Consider the following 23,916-nt stretch of genomic DNA (forward strand, 5'->3'; position numbering starts at 1 on the left):
TGTTTATCAACATATAAAGACCACATGAAGACTGTCTTATAATTCAATGCTGACATAGTTTGCCTTTGTAATCATGGCTATTGATGAGCCTACAGTCATTTGCTGGTAGAGTTGCAAAATTCTGGTAAACTTTGGCAAAAATCCTTCAACTGAAATTTCTGGAAAATCTGGCTATTTTGAGAAACTTGATGGAATTTTACACCCGTGGTCAAAACACCTGTTCAGTTCATGACCAACTAGTCTACATTCTCACGGTCAGGTCACAATCCTCGCTGACTACACCTTCTTCTTAAGAGGGGAATAGAGAAAACAATGTGGTCTCACTGTGGTTGCTGACCTAAGCCGCCCCACTGTATCAAGTATGTGCCTGTTCTAAACCACCGCTAAAGCTCTAGATCTTTCTTCTAGACTTGGATCTTTCCTCTCCTCTCTCCACTGTGCAGACATCATGCAACATGCAAAAAGCACAGCTGTCAGAGTAGATGATCATCAGGACTGAGCCTTATTGGTTGAGCAATGACGCCGTCTCTAATCAAGTACTAGAGTACATTGAGCCACAGAAAAGAAAAGCTATAGACTCTGACTTACATTAACTCTAATACTAGATATAGTTCCTTATTAATGCAAAAACCCATACATATTGGCTATGTGTAATACAGTATGTCCCCACATCACAAGATGTTTCCTACCATATACCCTCCAATCAAAGGTTTAGGACTACAACTCCATGTGATCAGTTCAATTAATGATATCATCCCCTTGCACACGAACTTACTAGATCACTGAGTAAATCATGACCTACAAGAAGAGAAAAAGCAAGAGAGACAGCAATCCATGTAGCCAAATATGCTTACCTCTTATTTGTCTGCCTCCAATGGAGTTGTCACTAGTCTTCTTCATGCCCTGCAAACATTCATGTTGAGTAGCCCCACTGGCTTACTAAATGTTAGCTAAGTCAGAAGTATCAATGCTGTGCATCAATCCATTTCCGTCCCTCAATTCTCAATTAAGCCAACGTGTTTACGGCACTATTACCCAGTCCAACGGGGAGCAGCACCTCCTCCTATTCACTTGTCAGCCCCAATTTGCTTCCAGGGCTCAGTCAGTTGTGAAGCCAATGCAAGCCACTCAGCCAGTCTTGGAGCTGGTTTTACAGTGCCGCCTTTCATCACATTCAAACCAGTGATCTGTGAAATGACTGGAGGGAAATGGAGGGAAATGAAGAGGGGTGAAGGGGCCTCATGACCCATTAATGGTTGGCATCTTCATACAGTATGTGTGAGACAATTGAACAATTAAGCAGGAGTGCACGTGTTACTAACAGCACTCAAGCTCGCAACAGACAGCAGACATCTAGGCGTTAATTACATTTACCCAATGTTACTGTTTGTTATAGGGCAATTTCATCATTTTTTATCACAGTATATTGCAATATCTTGTGACAATCTGGTTGTCATATGGCAGTCAGTGACATGTTGGTTTTGATTAAGGCAGAAATAATTATGTTTTTCAAAAGCAACGCTATCCATGGTATATTTTGATAAGGACAGAATATAGCTAGCCATGGCTTGGGCCTAATATTTGATCATTCCCACAGTATTATGCTGTCCTGTTTAACTCATAACTGCTTCATGTAATTGTAATTGTGTTGTTCATTATTTAGTGGACCATTTCTGCATGCTAGCCATTTTTAATGAATGAATGACTAATTAGGACATGCCATTATTATATGCCTACAAACGATTTATCTGTAAATATGAGCATGCTCTCAAATACAGTAGTGTATAGTGTTCAACATTATACAATTCTGAAGTGGATACTGTTTTGTGTGTTTAAGCGTGATCCTATGCAAATTGTGTGGCCTTGACCTGGTCATGACCTTATTCACTATGTAGTGCACTACTTTTGATCAGAGGTCTATGGGTCCTGGTCAAAAGTAGTGCACTATATGGGGAATAGGGTGCCATTTTTGGATACACTCGTGTCTGTGTTAGGCTCCGACTCTGTGGTTCAGTTAGCGTCTAGTTTGATGCTGCAGCCACCACAGAGAACCCCATCATCATCACAACAAACTATAAGTGTGAGTTAATGAGAAGACATTCTTTGTAAAAAATAGGCCAAGTGATAAGAAGAGTATTGAATTATTTAAAAAAAACTATTGGCGTGATTGAAATTATTGTTAGATTGTTGTGTTTATTTATAAAGCATGTGAAAGGAAGTTGAGGCAAAAAAGGACATCTGAAACAAAACTGCAGCTTGTAAACAGCAAAATTGACAATTGGAATATTTTATTAATATGTAGAAAATGTATTAAAAAAGGAACTATACAGTACATGTTTTAAGTTAAACTAGAACTAATCTCATCGGTAATATCCAGGATTATCCAACACAATCCAGATACTCATCAAAAGAGCTTTTCCACAGTCCCAACCTTCCTTCACATTCTTCATGGCAAATAATACAGATAGCATAGAACTGGGATCTTAATCCAAACGGGTAAAGTACACATTTCAACAATCCTTGTGGCTATTTCTCAGCTAAACACTAATGTTGCATCAACTGACAAATGAATTACATAGCTGTGTCTAGTAGTCATAAATACAATGAAATAAATAAAGGACAGGAAATGATTCCACTCATTAACTATGCCTGATTAAATCACACAACAAAGGGACAGATTGTGGGTTTGAGTTGTGATCCAGTGTGAGTTGTTGCTCCAGTGCATTGTGAACCTGTGATGGGTAAAGTAATGGGGGGAAGATTGACAATTCTCAAACACTAGATTATCTTTTCCATCTGCTATGCATCTGCTATGCAAATGATTAATAGAAGTCTGTAGAAGTCTGTTCTCAACCTTGTTGGATATATGCAGTCTTTTGATTACACTCCTCTCCTCACACAGAAAAATCTTCAAACCTTCTCTCAGATGTAAATACAAAGATCTGCATGCTGTGCACCAGATAAAACAGAGAGATACTTTATAGTATCTCATCTGTTCAAATAGAAGAGCAGACCACATGTTAACTTGGCCTCTGGTTATGGCATTCGAAAACTACATTTGACCAGGACCATAGGGCTCTGCCCAAATGAGCTACTTTTGATCATGGCCATAGGGTTCTGGACAAAAGTAGTGCACAAAATAGGGAATATGGTGCCATATGGGATGCACACCAAATTCACCTATTGATCTGATCCTCCTACCACAGATCCTGGGTAGAGCATCAGCAACAACATTCACTTGGAATGCATACTAAGCGGGGAACAGCAATATTAGTCCTACAGCATATCAATAGGTTAAATGTGTAATTCTGATTTTTTTAAATTATGTAGGCTATTTCATGTTGGATCATTTACTTATCTAATATGAGTGGCATGTGACATATCCATGTCGAAGCGCTTATTATTCTAGGCCAATGTAATCATCTTAAAGTGATGGGATAATTCACCCACAATCTGCATGATTTTTGTACAGCCATGCAATTGTCCCTTAGTTAATTTACATATGGACTGTGATGAACTGTGATTAAAGCATTAGAGTATATTCTGCGAGGTGGATTATGTGGTGAACTGCAGTCCTATTATGTCAAAATACATTTCTACTCATGGCTATATGGCGCATCACAACCATAGAAATAGAATCACAGTGGTCTGTGTTATTCCCATTCGAGTTATTCCATTCTATAATCAGAACCATACGTTCACCCTCCTTCAAGTGACGGCATGGAAGCAATAGTAGGAACAATAGTGGCAGGTTTAAGGGGCCAGACGTGGTAATCACATTATTTCACGTATTATTCTGCTTCAGCGATGTCTGGTGGAGGTCTGACGACGCCTGGGAGAGGTATACTTGATCTACATGACTCGGTTTTCACAGCATATGGAGTTAGTAACAGCATCGCGTATACTATTCCTGTCACACACGTGCAATGTGTTGTCTACAGTAGTCCTGAAGTGCAAAGGCACGGAAAATAACTTTATATTCAGCATATTGAGATTCTATTATCTTTCTTACTGACAATACATTTTCTTCTGTGAAGAGTTTCTCGCTTTTATTACCCTCCTCAGTATTTCCCGATCTGTTTGTATTCTTTTTTTAGCACTCAGCATTTTCGCAGCCACCATTGATTACATGCATTTGTATTTGAGGTTCCCTCAATAGCTAGATGTCCTATTACATCACAAGCCAATGGATAACAGTGTCTTAACGCTCGATTACCTTTCATTCAAAATTCAAGCAGAATTTTGTAGATATTCTCTCTTTTGCTCCCCTGAAACAACATCAACACAGGTAAGGGGATTTAGTCACTCCAATTGAAACATAACTTTACTAGCTCAGACTTGAATTCTTGGCAGAGATGCTGGGGGTTGACACACTGACAAGCATAACATAAAGAAGAACTACAGTATACATGTCCTAAAGTTTGGAATAGGCCTTCTGGATAATCTTGTCAGAACATCTCACCTAACCAAATGTTTTGTGGACAATAACGCTGTATAATTCTGATTGTTTGACTATTATAAATTCGGAAAAACAGCGTGGCATTTTTTGGGGCGGAGTCAATAAGCATTCGGGTTAGAATTTGGGCACACCAGGATTTGCCAAAAGAGACACCTCTTTTTTGACATAAAGTACATTCCATCTGTTATCTACAGAGCTTCATCACTCTCATTCCTTGCACAAAATGCACTGAGACATACAGTAGTTAGTCTATGTAGTTCATTAATAAGCACACACCCTATTCTAGTAAAAACTAAACAACGTCTTGCTCAGGGAGTTTGGATGCATTGCATTAACAGCTCTGAAACAGTTACTTGACAAGTGGAATTCTGAGGAGAAATTCAACACTTAAATACAAGAAAAACACATTTCTTATTACCATGGAGCTATTGCTCATACTGTTAGCATGCAATAGGCTCCTCCCTTCTCAAAACAAGTCTGTCTTAACAACTATGATTAGAACAATAGGGGAAGTAGTATCAGCGTTTCATAAAGCTCCTGATTCCTATACCAATATATTAGTACCAGCAGTCTACAGGATGGACAATCACCAACGTTTTAAGTCATCAAGTCTAAAGGACAGTGAATTACCAAAAACATACACGGTTATTATGTTACAAACACACTGTGTGGTTGGTAGAGTTTGTAGAGATTGGGTGAGAGAAAATAAAGTTAATTGGTCAATAAAAAACACACAAAAACGGAGAACAATGGTAAATGAAATGGTTTGATGAAAATGATTGGATGAGTAGAACAGTGTATTCATCCATCCAATGTACATTGAGGACCAAGGGGTTCGCTATAGCAGGCCAAATGTTACTTGCTCTGGTGGCGTAACACAGTTAGATGGTAAATAGTGGTGAGACAGGAAGAATGTACTGTATATAGGATGACTATTGAACACCATAACATCATAACTGTGTATAAATGAGCTTACCAGTTTCAATTAATTTTGACAAAGAACAAGTGCTCAGAATGTAACCATGACAATTGTTTCTGAGATTAAAACCAATAATCTACCCCCCCAAAAAATCTGCTGAAGTGAGGATGAGGTTACAAAGAAATGGAGCTCTGTTGACAGTTTCTCTTCAGCAAATCTTTGGTTTCATGTCTGAACAATTATTAGCACCATCACTGCAAGTAACACAATGGGGAAACATTTGAGACATTTGAGCTAATTCACATACAGTATCTTTATACCACTTTATATTTGTTTGTGGAGTTGGAATGTCCTCTAGGAGAATACTGTATGTGAATATTGGTCAATAATGTTATATATTTGAGTTATGCAGGGCAGTATACAGACCAGTATTGAATGACAGTGGTCATACTATGTATAACCTCAGTGCAAATAACTTGCTCACTGTTGTTTTCTTAATAAATGGGCACTGGAGAGAAGCTTGTACATTTCAAGTTGTGCACAATCATTGTTTGGTGCTCACCGTTTCTTCCATTCCAATCAGGGTGTGGATTTAGGATTTTATTTTACATTCAAAAGTAAATTGGCCACATGGACATACATATATAAATAACTGATGTTGAATCCACTATTAGAGGCTGGTACAGTATGTCACTTGGTGATGGCTAATACTGATTAGCTCATTATGAGTGGCAATGTTTTGTCTATGACCATTGAATTGCTCCATGCAGGCCTTTGTCTATAAAACTCATGGAGGGTTGCTATTTCAATACAAATCTCAATAACAAGGCATCAAATCATATCATGTAATAAATGGACTTTTACCATATCAGTTATAAAAATAGAGATATCTTACATGTTTATGGGCATATAGAATTTGGTTAAAATTACTATTTTAAACGGGAGAAATAATCTTAGCTCTCATGTACTCGTATTTTATAGATAGAGAGAAGTTCATGAACTCTACTCTGAGCTCACCAGGACAGGGCAACCGGCTAAACACAAAAACCCAGTGGTTTACATCTCTTCCTATATTAGCAAATAGATACAGTAGCCTCAAAATTCAGATTGACTCACACTATGTTTCACTCGTTTCACTAGTGGAGTGAAACAAACACGAAACAGAACTGAAATCAGTCTGGTTTTCCGGGCTAGCGAACACAACCATTGTCATTCAATTGTTTTAATAAATGACATAGCTCATCCTATTGTCTTTCAGCCTTATGTAAAAGTGGGAACAGCTAGCTGGATTGGGGGTAAGAGTGTACAGGGGTAAGGGGTTTATTCTGGAGGAGTGGACCTCCTTCGCTTGCCACTGATGCTGCGGTAGTTAAATGGCCTCATCTTCATCTCTACGAATGGGATAGAGAACTCATGACCCTTCCAGTTATGCCAGTTGATACCCTGTAAGATCAAGAGAGGACATTGGTTAGAAACCTACACTGACATATTGTATTAGTTATGTAACTTTCGATTACATATTGCTTATGTGCCAAGTGAGATAGGTTCAGATATGGTTCTCAAATGGACAGTTCTCTTCTAATTTGAACGTAACAAATGAAGGCTTTCTCCTTATTACCAGACCAACCTTTTTCCTTGCAATGGTATTTCCTATAGTATTGAAATGTTCAGCAACATTTTGGACATTGGAACAAATTTTCCGTATATTTTGTGGTTTGAACTCACTGTGGTCATTGTAGCTCAGCATTCAATTAGTGGATTAAGGTATGCAGACAGTCTTATCTTACCTACAGTACAATGTCGCTAGTTCCTCTTGTTATGTCTTTCTGGTTTCATTTCATGTCATCATAAGGTTGAGGAGATTGGGAAACTGCTGAATTTGTGTGATGTTGCAAGCCTTTTGTAGTAGCCTCACCAAAAGCTCTTTTCAAGATTTGTACTTTTTAACAAAATCACACTGGTGTAAAAGCAGCAGGAGCTTCAAAGTATAATACAAAGGAGCTGGCCTTACTGCCTTCACTTTCTTTATGTCTCTAATTGAAATGACAGGGACTGTGGTGTTTAATGCCAGTCGTCCCCCCTCAGTTTCAGTATGGAGGACAGGGACACGCACCTGACTGTGTCTCGACTCGCCATATTTTCCATTCAGGTTGGCCCGATGGCAGTTTTTGTACCACCAGGCTCCTTTGTAGGACAGAGCACAGTTGGTCACAGCAATGTCATTGTCTCTGTCCTTGGTGGAGAAGGGACGGCCTTGGTGATAGATCAGTGCATCCCCTGTGACAGGGAATGGAAATAAATGAAATAGAAGGAAGCAGCACATGACATGGGCACACTGACAGTCTGAACTGAATAATACTGCAGGGCTGGAGCCAAGCAGTGGGTGGATGGGTTTAAATAAGTACCTTCACGACACCATAAGAGAGATGGAAGAGAATTGCTTTTATGGTTTTCTAAAGAAATGTATTTTGATCGTCAATTGCACACAAGGTCCAACCAATACTTGACTTTCTCTTTTAACCCAACCCCTCGAAATTGGAGAGGATTGGGGGGCCAAGGGAGCTGCTGTTGTGGCGGGGACGGGGACTGGTTAATTGCCTCAATCAAGAGCAGAATGACAGAATCTTCATCTTGTCGGTTCGGGATTTGAGCTAACAACCTTTAACTGCTAGGCTATCGGGTTCAGTATTAAGCATCTCTTCACTGTTCAAAGTAATATACTGTACATTTAATAAGGATACCTAGTCAGTTGTACTGAATGCATTCAAATGAAATGTGTCTTCTGCATTTTAACCCAGACCCTCTGAATTAGAGAGGTGCGGGGGGCTACCTTAATCAACATCCACGTCTTCAGTGCCCAGGGAACAGTGGGTTAACTGCCTTGCTCAGGGGGAGAATGACAGATTTATACCTTGTCAGCTCGGGGATTCGATCCAGCAACCTTTCAGTTACTGGCCCAACGCTCTAACCACGAGGCTACCTGCCGATGAGTTGGTTGATCTTAAATCAGTGCCACATAGAGTAAATAAATGCTCACCAGCTGTGCCATTATACTCTCCTATCCTGAGTTTGTATAAATTCCTGGCATCACCGATGATGAATTTGTCATAGTTGGCATAGACAGACTCCTGGCCATCCTTCATGTCGATCCGGAGCTCGTAGCGACCTTGAGCTGCAAGCTTCTGTATGTTGTCCAAACCTGAAGAAGAAAAAGAGATAACCAATGGCCGTTCAAATTATAAACTGGGTGGTTCGAGCCCTGAATGCTGATATGCTGACAGCCGTGGTATATCAGACCGTATACCATGGGTATGACAAAACATGTATTTGTACTGCTCTAATTACGTTGGTAACCAGTTTATAACAGCAATAAGTCACCTCAGGGGTTTCTGATATATGGCCAATATACCACAGCTAAGCACTGTGTCCAGGCACTCCACGTTGCGTCGTGCTTAAGAACAGCCCTTAGCCGTGGAATATTGGCCATATACCACACCTCCTCGGGCCTTATTGCTTAATTAACTCACTCAAGTCTGACATAAACTTCTACCTGCACCTTGACATGGTAAGAACCGATGCACACAGGACATGACATAGAGATAAGAGGAGGTGGACAGTGAAGTGAAATTTGTCCATATCTTCCAGTCAACAGTCTTTGGTCCATTTGGCCTTGCTGCCACTGCTGCTGCCAGCCCAGAGCCCAGCCAGGCTGTGATAAGGACCAGGGAGATTAGACCTTGCTTTCCCAAGATAACAAATCTCCCCTCTTGGCAGGGATGTTTCAAGTTTAACCTCAAGCTAGAAATCATATGATGTTGTACATGCCTCATGATAGCAGATATCAGTTTTTTTTTACCCCACGAAAAACTTGAAGCCTCTGATGATAAGCATTGGACTGAACGAGGGAGAAACTGGGCTCGGGCTCCGACATGTCAGCAAAAGATACAATCGGCATTACAAACAAAAGAAATCCCTGGTGACAGGGGAAAAGCAATTGGTGTAATAAGATTTGTTAAACATTGAGTGAAGCCCAATTTGCCAGTGCATAATGCAGGATCATCTGCTATTAACCTGATAGCAAAGCTTTTGCGTCAGCCTGATTAGAAATAGCCAGCAGGACTAAAAATGCATTTGGAGGCTGTATTCTGTTCTCATTATATTTCATAAATTAATATCTCTTATCATTTTATTACCCAGCTTACTCCTACACTTCCACAGAAATTAAGAGGCAAATTAAAAAGAGCGAAAATGATATATATTACATTGCACAACTGCGTCAGTTTCTTTATAATACGTCCTCAAATTGACAATATATTTGGCCGGGGTCGGGTTAGTCAGTCAGACTAATGTTCTCTTTTCAACTACTGATAGTAGCATCCGTTAATTCCTGTTTCTTCACTGTGAGGCAACCTTAATGTGAAGTGTTTCCCTGTAGAAAGAGCTTTTCTGTCCATAGCAGGATAGTTAAACCAAATGTCAGGTCTAACACACAGTCTCTGCGGCACGATGTCGGATAAAAAAAAAGATCAGGTGCTGTGTGCTTACATCATCTGAAGCCCACTATGATGTCCTCTGAGAGCACCACTATCCTTCTCTTGAGGTCATAGCTTTACCATATCAGTGTCAGTCACAGGAATGGTACAGTACATGGCTACAGTGCTCCTGTCATGTTTTTGCAGTGTGGACAGACAGTTATCTATTAGTACGAGACTGGGCAAGGAGGAGCATTGGGTGTGCTTGCCAGAGCCAGAGGTGACCTCCTACTGTGTAGTTAATGACAGACAGGGGATATGGGATGGGCATGGCAGTGTAGACTGGAGCGACATCCGAAATGGCACCCTATCTCCTATACTGTACACTGCAACACTTTGGTCAAAAGTAGTGCACTATATAGGGAATAGGGAGCCATCTGGAATGCAGCCTGGCTCAGCCAGAGCTGACGCCTACCGTCCCCAACAGGAGTGAGCACAGCACTGAGTCAGCAGAAATGAAACAGGTCATAAGGAATATCTACTGGGTGAGAAGTGCTTCTAGCTTTTACCAATCAGGAATGAGTCAGGATTCATACTGTTTTCCCAGCACATTGGATCTGTGTGTCATTAGTAGATGATATACTGAAGTACAGCTTGGGTAGGAACGCAGTGGCAATTGGTAACATGGAAAGAGGCATGACAAAGACTGGGGACTAATCTACTGCAGGGTCATCGATATTCTGCAACATTCTAAAGTAGGGGCGTCAAACTCATTCCATGGAGGGCCTAGTGTTTGCAGGTTTTTGGTTTTTCCTTTCAATTAAGACCTAGACAACCAGGTTAAGACCTAGACAACCAGGTTAAGACCTAGACAACCAGGTTAAGACCTAGACAACCAGGCTAAGACCTAGACAACCAGGTTAAGACCTAGACAACCAGGTTAAGACCTAGACACCAGGTTAAGACCTAGACAACCAGGCTAAGACCTAGACAACCAGGTTAAGACCTAGACAACCAGGTTAAGACCTAGACAACCAGGTTAAGACCTAGACACCAGGTTAAGACCTAGACAACCAGGTTAAGACCTAGACAACCAAGTGAGAGGAGTTATTTACTAATTAGTCCTCTTAGTTCATCAATCCAGTACAAGGGAGGAGTGAAAACCCGCAGACACTCGGCCCTCCGTGGAATGAGTTTGACACATGTTCTAATGGTTAAATTCATTATCATTTTTTTGGGTTATGAAAGTGTACTCTACTTTAATTATATTTTTCTAATAAAATTACAAAAACTAGTTCTCAAGGTTGGGATCTCTGCTATGAAAAATTGATGTTGACGTCATCTTTTATCTATTTACAAAAACAACAGCATGAAAACTAGCCCATGAAGAAACATTGTTCATTTCTAGCTTTTTTAATGAATATAATTATGGATGTTATAATGAATTTTGCAGCAATATTCCAGAGTGCATCAAAGGAGAGAAGCCCTTTTGTTTTGTATCAAAATCAAAGCATTTATGAAAAACAATTACCATGTAATCTCAAAGAGAAATGAGAGCTGAATACATCCATTAATAAATCACAGAGCTAGTATTTGTGAAGTAAAGTCATGAAAGAAAGAGAGGAGAGAGAGAGACGAGAAGCAACAGACTAGGAACAACAGACTAGAAACACGTGTAAATGAAGTCAACTGTTAATTCTGAGGTGGGAGAGACAAGCAGAAGCAGAGACTGCAACACAAACACAAAGGCCCCCTATTCATATATTAAATAGTGTAAGTAGCCCCAAGAGATACCTCCTAATAAGTGTTATGGGGCTGAAATGAGCTGCTGAGAAAACCTACCGAGCCAGAATTCATCCTCTAGGTTCCCAAAGCCGACCCTGTAGTCACTCCACTTCCTGGAGAAGTCGGTAAGGCCATTCTGACGACGTTGGAACACCTGGAACACAGACCAGATACAGAGTGAAGACCAGGTGGCACCACTCTGATTCCACCTACAGTCGTGTCCAAAAGTTTTGAGAATGACACAAATATTAATTTCCACAAAGTCTGCTGCTTCAGTGTCTTTAGATATTTTTTTTCAGATGTTACTATGGAATACTGAAGTATAATTACAAGCATTTCATAAGTGGCAAAGACTTCTATTGACAATGACATGAAGTTGATGCAAAGAGTCAACATTTGCAGTGTTAACCCTTCTTTTTCAAGACCTCTGCAATCTGCCCTGGCATGCTGTCAATTAGCTTCCGGGCCACAACCTGACTGATGGCAGCCCATTCTTGCATAATCAATGCTTGGAGTTTGTCCGAATTTGTGGGGTTTTGTTTGTCCACCCGCCTCTTGAGTATTGACCACAAGTTTTCAATGGGGAGTTTCCTGGCCATGGACCCAAAATATTGATGTTCTCAGAGGATGTGTTGGTGCCATTCTTTATTCATATGGCTGTGTTCTTAGGCAAAAGCAACCCCACACATGAATGGTCTCAGGATGCTTTACTGTTGGCATGACACAGGACTGATGGTAGCACTCACCTTGTCTTCTCCGGACAAGCTTTTTTCTGGATGCCCCGGACAATCGGAAAGGGGATTCATCAGAGAAAATGACTTTACTCCAGCCCTCAGCAGTCCAATCGCTGTACCTTTTGCAGAATATCAGTCTGTCCCTGATGTTTTTCCTGGAGAGAAGTGGCTTCTTTGCTGCCCATCTTGACACCAGGCCATCCTCCAAAAGTCTTCGCCTCACCGCAGATCCACTCACACCAGCCTGCTGCCATTCCTGAGCAAGCTCTGTACTGGTGGTGCCCCGATCACGCAGCTGAATCAACTTTAGGAGACGGTCCTGGCGCTTGCTGGACTTACTTTGGCGCCCTGAAGCCTTCTTCACAACAATTCAACCGTTCTTCTTGATCCGATAAATGGTTGATTTAGATGTAATCTTACTGGCAGCAATATCTTTGCCTGTGAAGCCCTTTTTGTGCACGTGTTTCCTTGCAGGTAACCATGATTGACAGAGGAAGAACAATGATTCCAAGGACTACCCTCCTTTTGACGCTTCCAGTCAGTTATTCGAACTCAATCAGCATGACAGAGTTATCTCCAGCCTTGTCCTCGTCAACACTTACACCTGTGTTAACGAGAGAATCACTGACATGATGTCAGCTGGTCTTTTGTGGCAGGGCTGAAATGGAGTGGAAATGTTTTTTGGTGATTCAGTTCATTTGCATGGCAAAGAGGGACTTTGCAATTCATTGCAATTCCTCTGATCACTCTTCATAACATTCTGGAGTATATGTAAATTGCCATCATACAAACTGAGGCAGCAGACTTGGTGAAAATGAATATTTGTGTCCTTGGCCACAACAGTACACATTGACAAAGTACATGTCCCAAATGGCACCCTATGCACTATAATGTTGGGTGCTGTTGGGGTTTTGTCTGCAAGGTATATCTCCTGCTATGAGACACTTACGATCCAGCCTCCTTCGTCTGTGGTCATATCACAGTAGACCTGCACTCCCTGATTGGCGTCTCTGTTGATGTAAATGGTGTAGACACCGCTCACGGACTCCCCGTTCAGCAGATGCTGGGCACAGTTCTGAGGGGTGGCAAACAGACGGTTTCCTGGTGCGGAGAAGAACAGAACACATGACATAAGCTCAACATAATGGAGAATGACGAGGACTGGGCCTGTATTCATAAAGTGTGTCATAGTAGGACTGCTGATATAGGGTCCGTTTTTTTAGATTATAAAGAATAAGATTATATGGACAGGGGCGATCTGATTCTAGATCAGCTATCATAATCTGAGATGCTTATTGATTATATGGCCCTGAAATCTGGATAAAGTGTGGAGTGGGGATGAATGGTGTGTGTGTGTGTGTGTGTGTGTGTGTGTGTGTGTGTGTGTGTGTGTGTGTGTGTGTGTGTGTGTGTGTGTGTGTGTGTGTGTGTGTGTGTGTGTGTGTGTGTGTGTGTGTGTGTGTGTGTGTGAGAGAGCATGTGTGTGCGCATGCATGTGCGTTTACCTGTTGTGAAGGCTGTAGAGATGATATCGCTGGTCTCTAATCCTCTGGCAGCCTGCAACCTCACAGTGTATTCTGTGATCTCTGCCAGGCCCTCCAGACGAATCCACGTGTCTTCTGCATCCAGGATCAGCTCCTGTAGCACCACACACACACACACCACAGAGGGGAGAACACACAGATAAGGGAACGGTAACTGATCCTAGATCAGCTATCCTATTCTGAGGCGCTTTTTGAATGCAGGCCCTGATCTGATAATCCCTGTTGTTATGAATAGGAGTGTAAGCACAGCATTTACCTAGGGTTTTTATCATAATCTATGGGCCTGTGAGTGGATACGGTACAGCAAATAGTTTTAGCTAGATCCAATCCAAAGTGTACAGCAGACAGTAACCCATAGCGGTGATACCATCTGACTCCTACCAACAAACAACAAAAGCACCCAGGCACATTTACAGACAAAAACATTTATGTCAGGCCCATATAAATGTTGAATTCATTTTTCACTGTTGTTGGCTCTTGTACAACTCTGCCCTGTGTTTTTCTAAATGATAAGAGGGAGAACTAAAAAGGAGAGGAAAAGGACCTTATCAGACACTGGTGCTATAAGGAGTTGCCAGGAAAGGGAAGAAGAATGGCTATTTCAGTCTAAAACTCAGTTCCCTTTCATTGTTTTTGACAAATCCACTTTTATCAAGCTTATCTTCTGTCACAGAGTGGATGGCATACCATTTTTCTCAGAGATCTCTTTTTCTGGCAGATGAAATAAGAATATGAGCTCTCTAGGAGCTGGCCGTGACAGCAGCGTTGAACTGCTGAATCTGATGAGGCTTTGAGCCATATGAAATATCTATGAAGAACTGAATGAAATATTCAACCATTTTGGAAAAAGTGACACATTTTCAGAGTTGGGTGAACATGTTGGGTGAATTATGCAGCTGTAGTTTTTTTGTTAAGAGTATTATTTATTCTAATTTGGAAGGTCAACATGATTCATAATCAAACTAACACAGATTACTGTGGTGAATATGACGATTATATGAGCAGAGAGAACAGGTTGGGAAGAATTTATGGGGACTGAAATTAACCTAAGCAGAGTAAAACAACAGAGCGTGTTACTAAAACCAAATCCTCTGTGCATGACTGACACCCACTGGACAAACACAAGCACCAAAAACACACAAGGTCAATATAGTGTTAGTGCGTGTTCGTGAGTGTGCATGCATGTGTGTTGAAAGACATATACAATTGAAGTCAAAAGTTTACAGACAATTAGGTTGGAGTCATTAAAACTCGTTTTTCAACCACTCCACAAAATTGTTAACAAACTATAGTTTTGGCAAGTCGGTTAGGACATCAACTTTGTGCATGACACAAGTAATTTTTCCAACAATTGTTTACAGACAGATTATTTCACTTATAATTCACTGTATCACAATTCCAGTAGGTCAGAAGTTTACATACACTAAGTTGACTGTGCCTTCAAACAGCTTGGAAAATTCCAGAAAATTATGTCATGGCTTTAGAAGCTTCTGATAGGTTAATTGACATCATGACATCATCACCTCCACAAGTCTGGTTCATCCTTGGGAGCAATTTCCAAATGCCTGAAGGTACCACGTTCATCTGTACAAACAAAAGTACGAAAGTATAAACACCATGGGACCACGCAGCCGTCATACCGCTCAGGAAAAAGATGCGTTCTGTCTCCTAGAGATGAACCTACTTTGGTGCCAAAAGTGCAAATCAATCCCAGAATAACAGCAAAGGACCTTGTGAAGATGCTGGAGGAAGCAGGTACAAAAGTATCTAAATCCACAGTAAAACGAGTCCTATATCGAAATAACCCAGCAAGGAAGAAGCCACTACTTCAAAACCCCCATAAAAAAAGCCAGACTATGGTTTGCAACTGCATATGGGGACAAAGATAGTACTTTTTGGAGAAATGTCCTCTGGTCTGTTGAAACAAAAATAGAACTGTTTTTCCATAATGACCATCGTTATGTTTGGAGGAAAAAGGGTGAGGCTTGCAAGTCGAAGTACACCATCCCAACTGTGAAGCACGGGGGTGGCAGCATCATGTTGTGGGGGTGCTTTGCTGCAAGAGGGACTGGTGCACTTCACAAAATAGATGGCATCATGAGGCAGGAAAAGTATGTGAATATATTGAAGTAACATCTCAAGATATCAGTCAGGAAGTTAAAGCTTGGTTGCAAATGGGTCTTCCAAATGGACAATGACCCCAAGCATACTTTCAAGGTTGTTGCAAAATGGTTTAAGGACAACAAAGTCAAGGTATTGGACTTGCCATCACAAAGCCCAATCCTATAGAAAATGTGTGGGCAAAACTGAAAAAGTGTGTGCGAACAAGGAGGCCTACAAACCTGACTCAGTTATACCAGCTCTGTCAGGAGGAATGAGCCAAAATTCACCCAACTTATTGTTGGAAGCGTGTGGAAGGCTACCCGAAACGTTTGACCCAAGTTAAACAATTTAAATGCAATGCTACCAAATACTAATTGAGTGTATGTAAACTTCTGACCGACTGGGAATGTGATGAAAGAAATACAATCTGAAATATATTATTCTCTCTACTATTATTCTAACATTTCACATTCTTAAAATAAAGTGGTAATCCTAACTGACCTAAGACAGGGAATGTTTACTAGCATTAAATGTCAGGAATTGTGAAAACTGTATTTGGCTAAGGTGTATGTAAACTTCTGACTTCATCTGTATATGTATATACACTGCTCAAAAAAATAAAGGGAACACTTAAACAACACAATGTAACTCCAAGTCAATCACACTTCTGTGAAATCAAACTGTCCACTTAGGAAGCAACACTGATTGACAATAAATGTCACATGCTGTTGTGCAAATGGAATAGACAACAGGTGGAAATTATAGGCAATTAGCAAGACACCCCCAATAAAGGAGTGGTTCTGCAGGTGGTGACCACAGACCACTTCTCAGTTCCTATGCTTCCTGGCTGATGTTTTGGTCACTTTTGAATGTTGGCGGTGCTTTCACTCTAGTGGTAGCATGAGACGGAGTCTACAACCCACACAAGTGGCTCAGGTAGTGCAGCTCACCCAGGATGGCACATCAATGCGAGCTGTGGCAAGAAGGTTTGCTGTGTCTGTCAGCGTAGTGTCCAGAGCATGGAGGCGCTACCAGGAGACAGGCCAGTACATCAGGAGATGTGGAGGAGGCCGTAGGAGGGCAAAAACCCAGCAGCAGGACCGCTACCTCCACCTTTGTGCAAGGAGGAGCAGGAGGAGCACTGCCACAGCCCTGCAAAATGACCTCCAGCAGGCCACAAATGTGCATGTGTCTGCTCAAACGGTCAGAAACAGACTCCACGAGGGTGGTATGAGGGCCCAACGTCCACAGGTGGGGGTTGTGCTAACAGCCCAACACCGTGCAGGACGTTTGGCATTTTCCAGAGAACACCAAGATTGGCAAATTCGCCACTGGCGCCCTGTGCTCTTCACAGATGAAAGCAGGTTCACACTGAGCACATGTGACAGACGTGACGGAGTCTGGAGACGCCGTGGAGAATGTTCTGCTGCCTGCAACATCCTCCAGCATGACTGGTTTGGCGGTGGGTCAGTCACGGTGTGGGGTGGCATTTCCTCCATGTGCTCGCCAGAGGTAGCCTGACTGCCATTAGGTACCTAGATGAGATCCTCAGACCCCTTGTGAGACCATATGCTGGTGCGATTGGCCCTGGGTTCCTCCTAATGCAAGACAATGCTAGACCTCATGTGGCTGGAGTGTGTCAGCAGTTCCTGCAAAAGGAAGGCATTGATGTTATGGACTGGCCCGCCCGTTCCCCAGACCTGAATCCAATTGAGCACATCTGGGACATCATGTCTCTCTCCCATCCACCAACGCCACGTTGCACCACAGACTGTCCAGGAGTTGGAGCATGCCCAGGCTTTGTAGGGAGGTCATACAGGCACGTGGAGGCCACACACACTAGTGAGCCTAATTTTGACTTGTTTTAAGGACATTACATCAAAGTTGGATCAGCATGTAGTGTGGTTTTTCACTTTAATTTTGAGTGTGACTCCAAATCCAGACCTCCATGGGTTGATAAATTTGATTTCCATTGATAATTTTTGTGTGATTTTGTTGTCAGCATATTCAACTATGTACAGAAAAAAGTATTTAATAAGAATATTTCATTCATTCAGATCGAGGATGTGTTATTTTAGTGTTCCCTTAATTTTTTTGAGCAGTGTATATACGTATATACATAAAAAAAAAAGTTTAAAGCTAGTTAAGATGAAGACCGTGAGGACAGTACAGTGTTGGGCTCTTCGTCCCAAATAGCATCCTATTCCCGATATAGGGCACTATTTGACCAGGGCACATAGGGCTCTGGTAATATGTTGTGCACTATATAGGGAATAGGGTGCTATTTGGGACCCATTCTTGGGCTCTGCCTGAATGATATAATTAGTTGAGAGAGATATCTGCTGTAGAATATCAGGGGAAATTGTTCCTGGTGAGTCATTAATAGGCATATTGCAACGGAATAACCTTCCTAATCTACTTTATTAATATTACTCAGCTACATCAAAGAATGTAATTAAAATGAAAACGTTTCCAGGAGTCTAATTAAAAGATCTAAACGGCTCTATTGCCGAGTAGAGCTGTGCAATGGATCTGTACTAAGCGGTCATTTGTCTGGGTGATATTTACACTGTTTTGATAGCTTCAAAACTCTACCGGTAACAGTCATATTATGGCTCTTGTATCATCAATCATATCTCCTGGGAGGACCTTTGGCTTATTGATACAGCATCGTGTGGGAGCTTGATTGGAAACTCATAGAAAAAGACAACTCTTACCAAAAAAATACACGTCGTATAAGTACAAGGCAACAAATACGGACCACAATACAATAAACACTTACTCACAAACAAACATGGGGGAACAGAGGGTTAAATAATGAACAAGTAATTGGGGGGATTGAAACCAGGTGTGTAAGACAAAGACAAAACAAATTGAAAATGAAAAGTGGATCGGGGATGGCTTGAAAGCCGGTGACGTCGACTGGCGAACGCCGCCCGAACAAGGAGAGGGACCCACCTCGGCAGAAGTCGTGACACCTTGCCACTCATTGTCATGCCAATGTTTGACTTGACAATGACAACAATGGAGAAAATAAGAGCACATACAGATCTGGGAAAGGCTAGTATTTTGGAAGCTTGAAAACACTACACGTAGCACGTATGGCTCATATTCATTTCCCATTTGAGCCGCTTTGGCTTGATACTACAGTTCACAGTTCAGTGTGTGTCTGTGATTGGGAACTCTTGTTGATAAAGGTAGATACGCCCTACTGTTTTCTGCCTACCTTTCTGCTGCCATCGGCTGATTTGTATGTAAGCATGTAGTTGTCTATGTCTGTGATGGGCGGTTGCCAGGAGATGAGGGCACTGCGGTGGTTCACCTCACTGGCGGTCAGGTTCAAAGGAGCGTCCATGGCTAGAGGGGAGAAATCAGATAGCAGATAACTATGTCCCTGTTCCATTGAGTCAAATCATTAGTGGCTACAGTATGTCCATTTCTAGTATCCAAATACTGTACTTAAATTGGAAAAGTTGCCCAATTATGATCTATCTTCTAATTTGATGAACACCCCTCTAGCGGACCTTAGTTGGAGTCATCCTGCTGCGAATGCATTCTAATTGTCCTTAACCCTACCTGTGCTCAAGGGCTCATCGACAGATTTTTCACCTAGTTGGCTTAGATATTTGTACCAGCGACCTTTTGGTTACTGGCCCAGCACTCTTGAACACCTGCTGCACACTCTTTTTCCAGTTTCACTCTTTTTCCTATCTCGCTCTCCTCCTGTTGTCCTCAGGTGTTTTCAGGGGAGATCTATGACAGTAATTAACAGTGTTTTACCACTGATAGCCTCAGGCCTCTGGACTGAAGGACTTTCTACATGAGATGCAATGACATCTCCACACAGCAGTAGTACCCACTAGAGAAATTACAATGTGGGTGTCCACACTACCATATCTGCCTCTTCGAGGTCTTATCTGACAGACTGCCATTCTCCTCCTCTCTCCTCAACATGACTGCAATGCCTGAGAGGGCGTCAATCTTAATTTTCCTTTCATCCTCTTTAATTTTGATTTAATCTTTTCAAGCCATGACACTGCCTACACTTCTCTCTCGTTTGTTTCTCCTCTCTCTCTCTCTCTCTATCTCTCTCTCTCTCTAGTTATACCCCATGTGAACACTATTCTGAGAGATGGGGTTTTTGGACATATAATGTAAAGGTGTCTCAACATGCAAACAGATGGCAACTGAAGTAATGGATTATTACTATATGATAAGAAAACTTGTTTCCATCAAGAAACAATGAATAAGTGAATCCCCATGCACTGGTTCAGGTTTATACTAAACCAAAGTACTTATTTTGAAGACACATTATAATTTCTAAAACTTCCCTAAATAAAATCTCTCTCGCTGGTCAAGGCTTTTAGAAAGTGAGTCAACAAATAACTTTATGTTCATAAGAGGCCATCAACACAGGCACATTTTAATCAGAGCATAACAGTCAGCGAAAATAAAGCGTAAGTGGAGAATAACAGCATCGAAAATTAAATAACACCCAAATTAAAAATGTAAAAAGTCTCTGAAGTCTGGTGAACTTGGCTACCCCGTTCAGTGATTACGTGCCAACATCAGAGAACAAGGCTGGCCCTTGAGTAGCAAAACCAATGGCCTGTGACACTTAATTTGTCGAAAAACAGTGTCTATAAATAAAGTTTTGCAAAGGGAACTGGTTGATTAAATAAATATAGTGGAATTGTCCCTCCCCATAGGGAGACTTTTACCACAAGACAAAAACGCTCCAAAAAGCTACTAGTTGTTCTTTTTTTCTGGACATTTGTTTGTGTACACTACACAGGCAGCAGCCCACTTGGCCTGAAAATGTTCATGAGGTTCCACTATAGTGCAGCCTGGGCCTTGCTGCTCGCTTGGGGATATTTATGCCCTGCTGCTGACAGAATTGCTTTGTTCATGAAACACTGAAAATAAAGTTCAGGGCCCAGTTGCACAAAACATCTTAAGTACATTTTCCCCTTATCTTTTTCCTTAGAGTTTCGTAACTTTAAGTCAGTTGCACAAAACATTTTAAAGTAAATCTACCCCTTAAATTAAGTGAAAAAGTTAAGGGTGCCCATGAGGTCCCTTAAGTGCTTCATTGAGTATGGATATCGATGTAAAACGCATTTGTGGAGGTGAATGTTGCTTTCCTCTACCCTGGTTTCGAAAAGAAAACATCCATCAGCAAGCTTGGTAGCTAAACAATGACAGGTGCATTATCCATGGCTACATAGCTAGGTGTCTAGGTAGCTACCTACTCTGCCAACTTGACGTGTTAGAAAGTAATAGAAACAAGTTCCGAAAAAAAGTAACAAAAAAACGTGTTTCATTATCTTCTGAATCAATCTGTTTCTCCTGTCTTGATTGTGGAAATTCTATTTTGCGATCACAAAATAAATGTTATCTCTTTGATGAGAAATTCATTCAGTGAATCAGGTCTTCTCCATGGAAACCTGATAGTCTTTCTGCCATATATGCCTTCAAACCACAGTAAAACACTTAAATTATGCCCTTCCCTAATTAAATATTTGAGGTGCTCTATGCAACACCCTTGACTTAGGTAAGGGAACATTATTCCTTAAGGTAAACCCTTAAGGGAAACACTTAAGATGTTTTATGCAACTTGGCCCATAGCCCCAACTCTGCTAATCTACACCATCTTCCTCCCCTCCTCTTCTCCCATCCCTAAAGTGGAGTAGGTATGATATGATTGGCTTGTGAAGGTTGTTAGCTAGCAGTACGGTGTCCATATTAGGACTGCCTCAGTCCTGGCAACTGAGATTTTTTTTTTTATGTATGAGACTGAGGTTGTCCTAATATGAACACTGTATACCAGCATTAGAGACGTGGTCAGTCCGTGATCACACTGCAAGGGCCTCAATGAGAGGAGAAATGATTCCTGTTGCTAATTAGACACACTTTAACTAAGAGATGTGAGAGGGCACGCGTTAGTTGAATAGAAGTATGTTTCAAGGAGTTTTAAGTAGCTTGCCTTGCTCTCGGTAGTCTTTGTGGGCTAGTTCTGACTGGGTAGGTGGAACAGTAAACTAAGCAAGTAAAGTACGTGACATACGTGTTGCAAAGTTGGCGATGACCGTTCCACTGGTCAGGGGTCCCTTGGTAGCATAGAGCGCTACAGAGTAAGTGGTGCTAGGCAAGAGCTTAGTGAGCTGGTGCTCCTGTTTCCCACCCTCCACCAGGAAGGTGTCAGCTGTCACTTAAGGAGAAGGAGGAACATAAAGACTCACATTAGACGAGGAGACTACATGAGATTGTAAACAAACCTGGATTTTATGATTACAATAAACAATTTTAAGATATAACAGTTGCCTAGGATATGCACAGTCGCTGTCAGGGTTGGTAGATTGGGGTTATTATTGGTCAGGTTTAATTGCATGTTGCTGAAATCAATTTCACTTAAATTCACAATTTCTTATTTGCTTGCACGACTAAACTTTGTATAACCAATCTAGATAAATTGCCTGTTTAATGAATGGCTTACTATATCCTTAGAAATAGGTTCCGTGTTGATGATGAAAAGTAACAGGTTAACAAACCATTTCTGCCAAGATGCTACTGCCTAGATGAGTCTGGATTAGTAAATGAGAAATCACACTTAATGAACACACTAGAGTCAATAGAGCACATTGGCAAGAGGTTGCTGAAGAACCATCATTTGTGGCCATATTGATGAAAGCGGCATCGACTAACAGGTTGATGTCTGAGCTGATTTACAAGTAGCTGTCCTAGGCCGCAGCCCAAATGGCAGCCTATTCCAAATATAGTGCACTACTTTTGACCAGAGCTCTATGGGTAATAGGGTGCCATTTGGGACACAACGTTAGACTTTCTCTCAGAGTCGACCTGGCAGGAGTCCACCTACAGACTCAGGGTGCTCCACACGCTCCACCCCTGTGGCGGAGATACATAGTTTGTGAGAAGAGAATAATTCTGCCTACCCTGGTTGCAGGTGAGGGTGAGCACGTAGTTGTCAACGCTGGACAGAGGAGGGTTCCACTGCAATAAAGCTCCTTGTGGGGTAATGTTGAGGGCTGTTAGTTCCATTGGCATGTCCATCGCTGCATCAAAGAGAGAAAGTGAGAGAGATAAAGCGAGAGATGAATACAAAAAAGTGGGTCAGAGGGGTTCACAGATCCCACCCCATCACTTTACTAAATTCCATTGACTGTATGTTCCAATTACAGACCACCATGTGGACTATACTGTCTACTTCTGCAGAGAAGTATATAGTCCACATGGTACTGCAAGAACCATTCTTGAGAACACAGAAGAAAACAGCTTGCATCCAAACATTAATAGTTCTAGACCACACCCTCATTAATGGGAAACAGCTAAGATCATATCTAGGAATCATAATCACACTGCCTCACATCTCGCACCATGGATAGAATGGGTTTAATTACACTCATTACTTTAAATATTTAATTGAATCCAATGAAAGCTGCCAATTTTAAATGAAATAAAATGTAATTAGATTAGACTGAATAAGCCAAAACGACTTAATTAATCAATCAAAGTATGTAATAATCTATTCATCAATCTCTGTGTAGTTATGATATGGCTGACTATGTGCCCCAACCAGACCAAAACCTTACATGAAGGGTATCCAAGGACTTCAGCACACATTCAATACCCCGTTTATACCACATCCATAAGCAGAAACCTATATAAGCATTGTATAAATTAAAGAATGTAGTGTAGCCTATGGGGTAAAAATGTGTTATGACGTTCTTGGTACCCTTCAAGTAAAGTGTTACACATTGCCCTGACTGTTTGAATGCTGGTCAGCTACAGTATCAATACAATGCAGAAACATACACCCAGAGTCTGCTGAGCCACAGTACGTCTCTGTCCCAGCCACAGCCATCAGCTGGACAGTTGACTC

The 23,916-nt window shown here is 41.4% G+C and overlaps 1 protein-coding gene across 2 annotated transcripts in view; it reads right to left on the reverse strand.

Moving 5' to 3' along the window:
* Window positions 1–2,271: 2,271 nt before the first annotated feature.
* The window catches only part of LOC135514157 (tenascin-R-like), a 129,554-nt gene continuing 107,909 nt past the window's right edge, over window positions 2,272–23,916 (reverse strand). For both annotated transcript variants that reach the window (XM_064937412.1, XM_064937403.1), the window contains exons 14-22: window positions 22,970–23,089; window positions 22,084–22,227; window positions 19,243–19,373; window positions 13,875–14,007; window positions 13,319–13,470; window positions 11,693–11,789; window positions 8,416–8,577; window positions 7,492–7,655; window positions 2,272–6,821 (exon numbers count right to left, since the gene is read on the reverse strand). In XM_064937412.1, coding sequence (XP_064793484.1) covers window positions 6,699–6,821; window positions 7,492–7,655; window positions 8,416–8,577; window positions 11,693–11,789; window positions 13,319–13,470; window positions 13,875–14,007; window positions 19,243–19,373; window positions 22,084–22,227; window positions 22,970–23,089 — 1,226 coding nt within the window. In that variant the 3' untranslated portion in view covers window positions 2,272–6,698. The remainder of the gene's footprint in view (window positions 6,822–7,491; window positions 7,656–8,415; window positions 8,578–11,692; window positions 11,790–13,318; window positions 13,471–13,874; window positions 14,008–19,242; window positions 19,374–22,083; window positions 22,228–22,969; window positions 23,090–23,916) is intronic.

The sequence above is a fragment of the Oncorhynchus masou genome, chromosome 3 (genome assembly GCF_036934945.1).
Source record: "Oncorhynchus masou masou isolate Uvic2021 chromosome 3, UVic_Omas_1.1, whole genome shotgun sequence".
Lineage (NCBI taxonomy): Eukaryota > Metazoa > Chordata > Actinopteri > Salmoniformes > Salmonidae > Oncorhynchus > Oncorhynchus masou.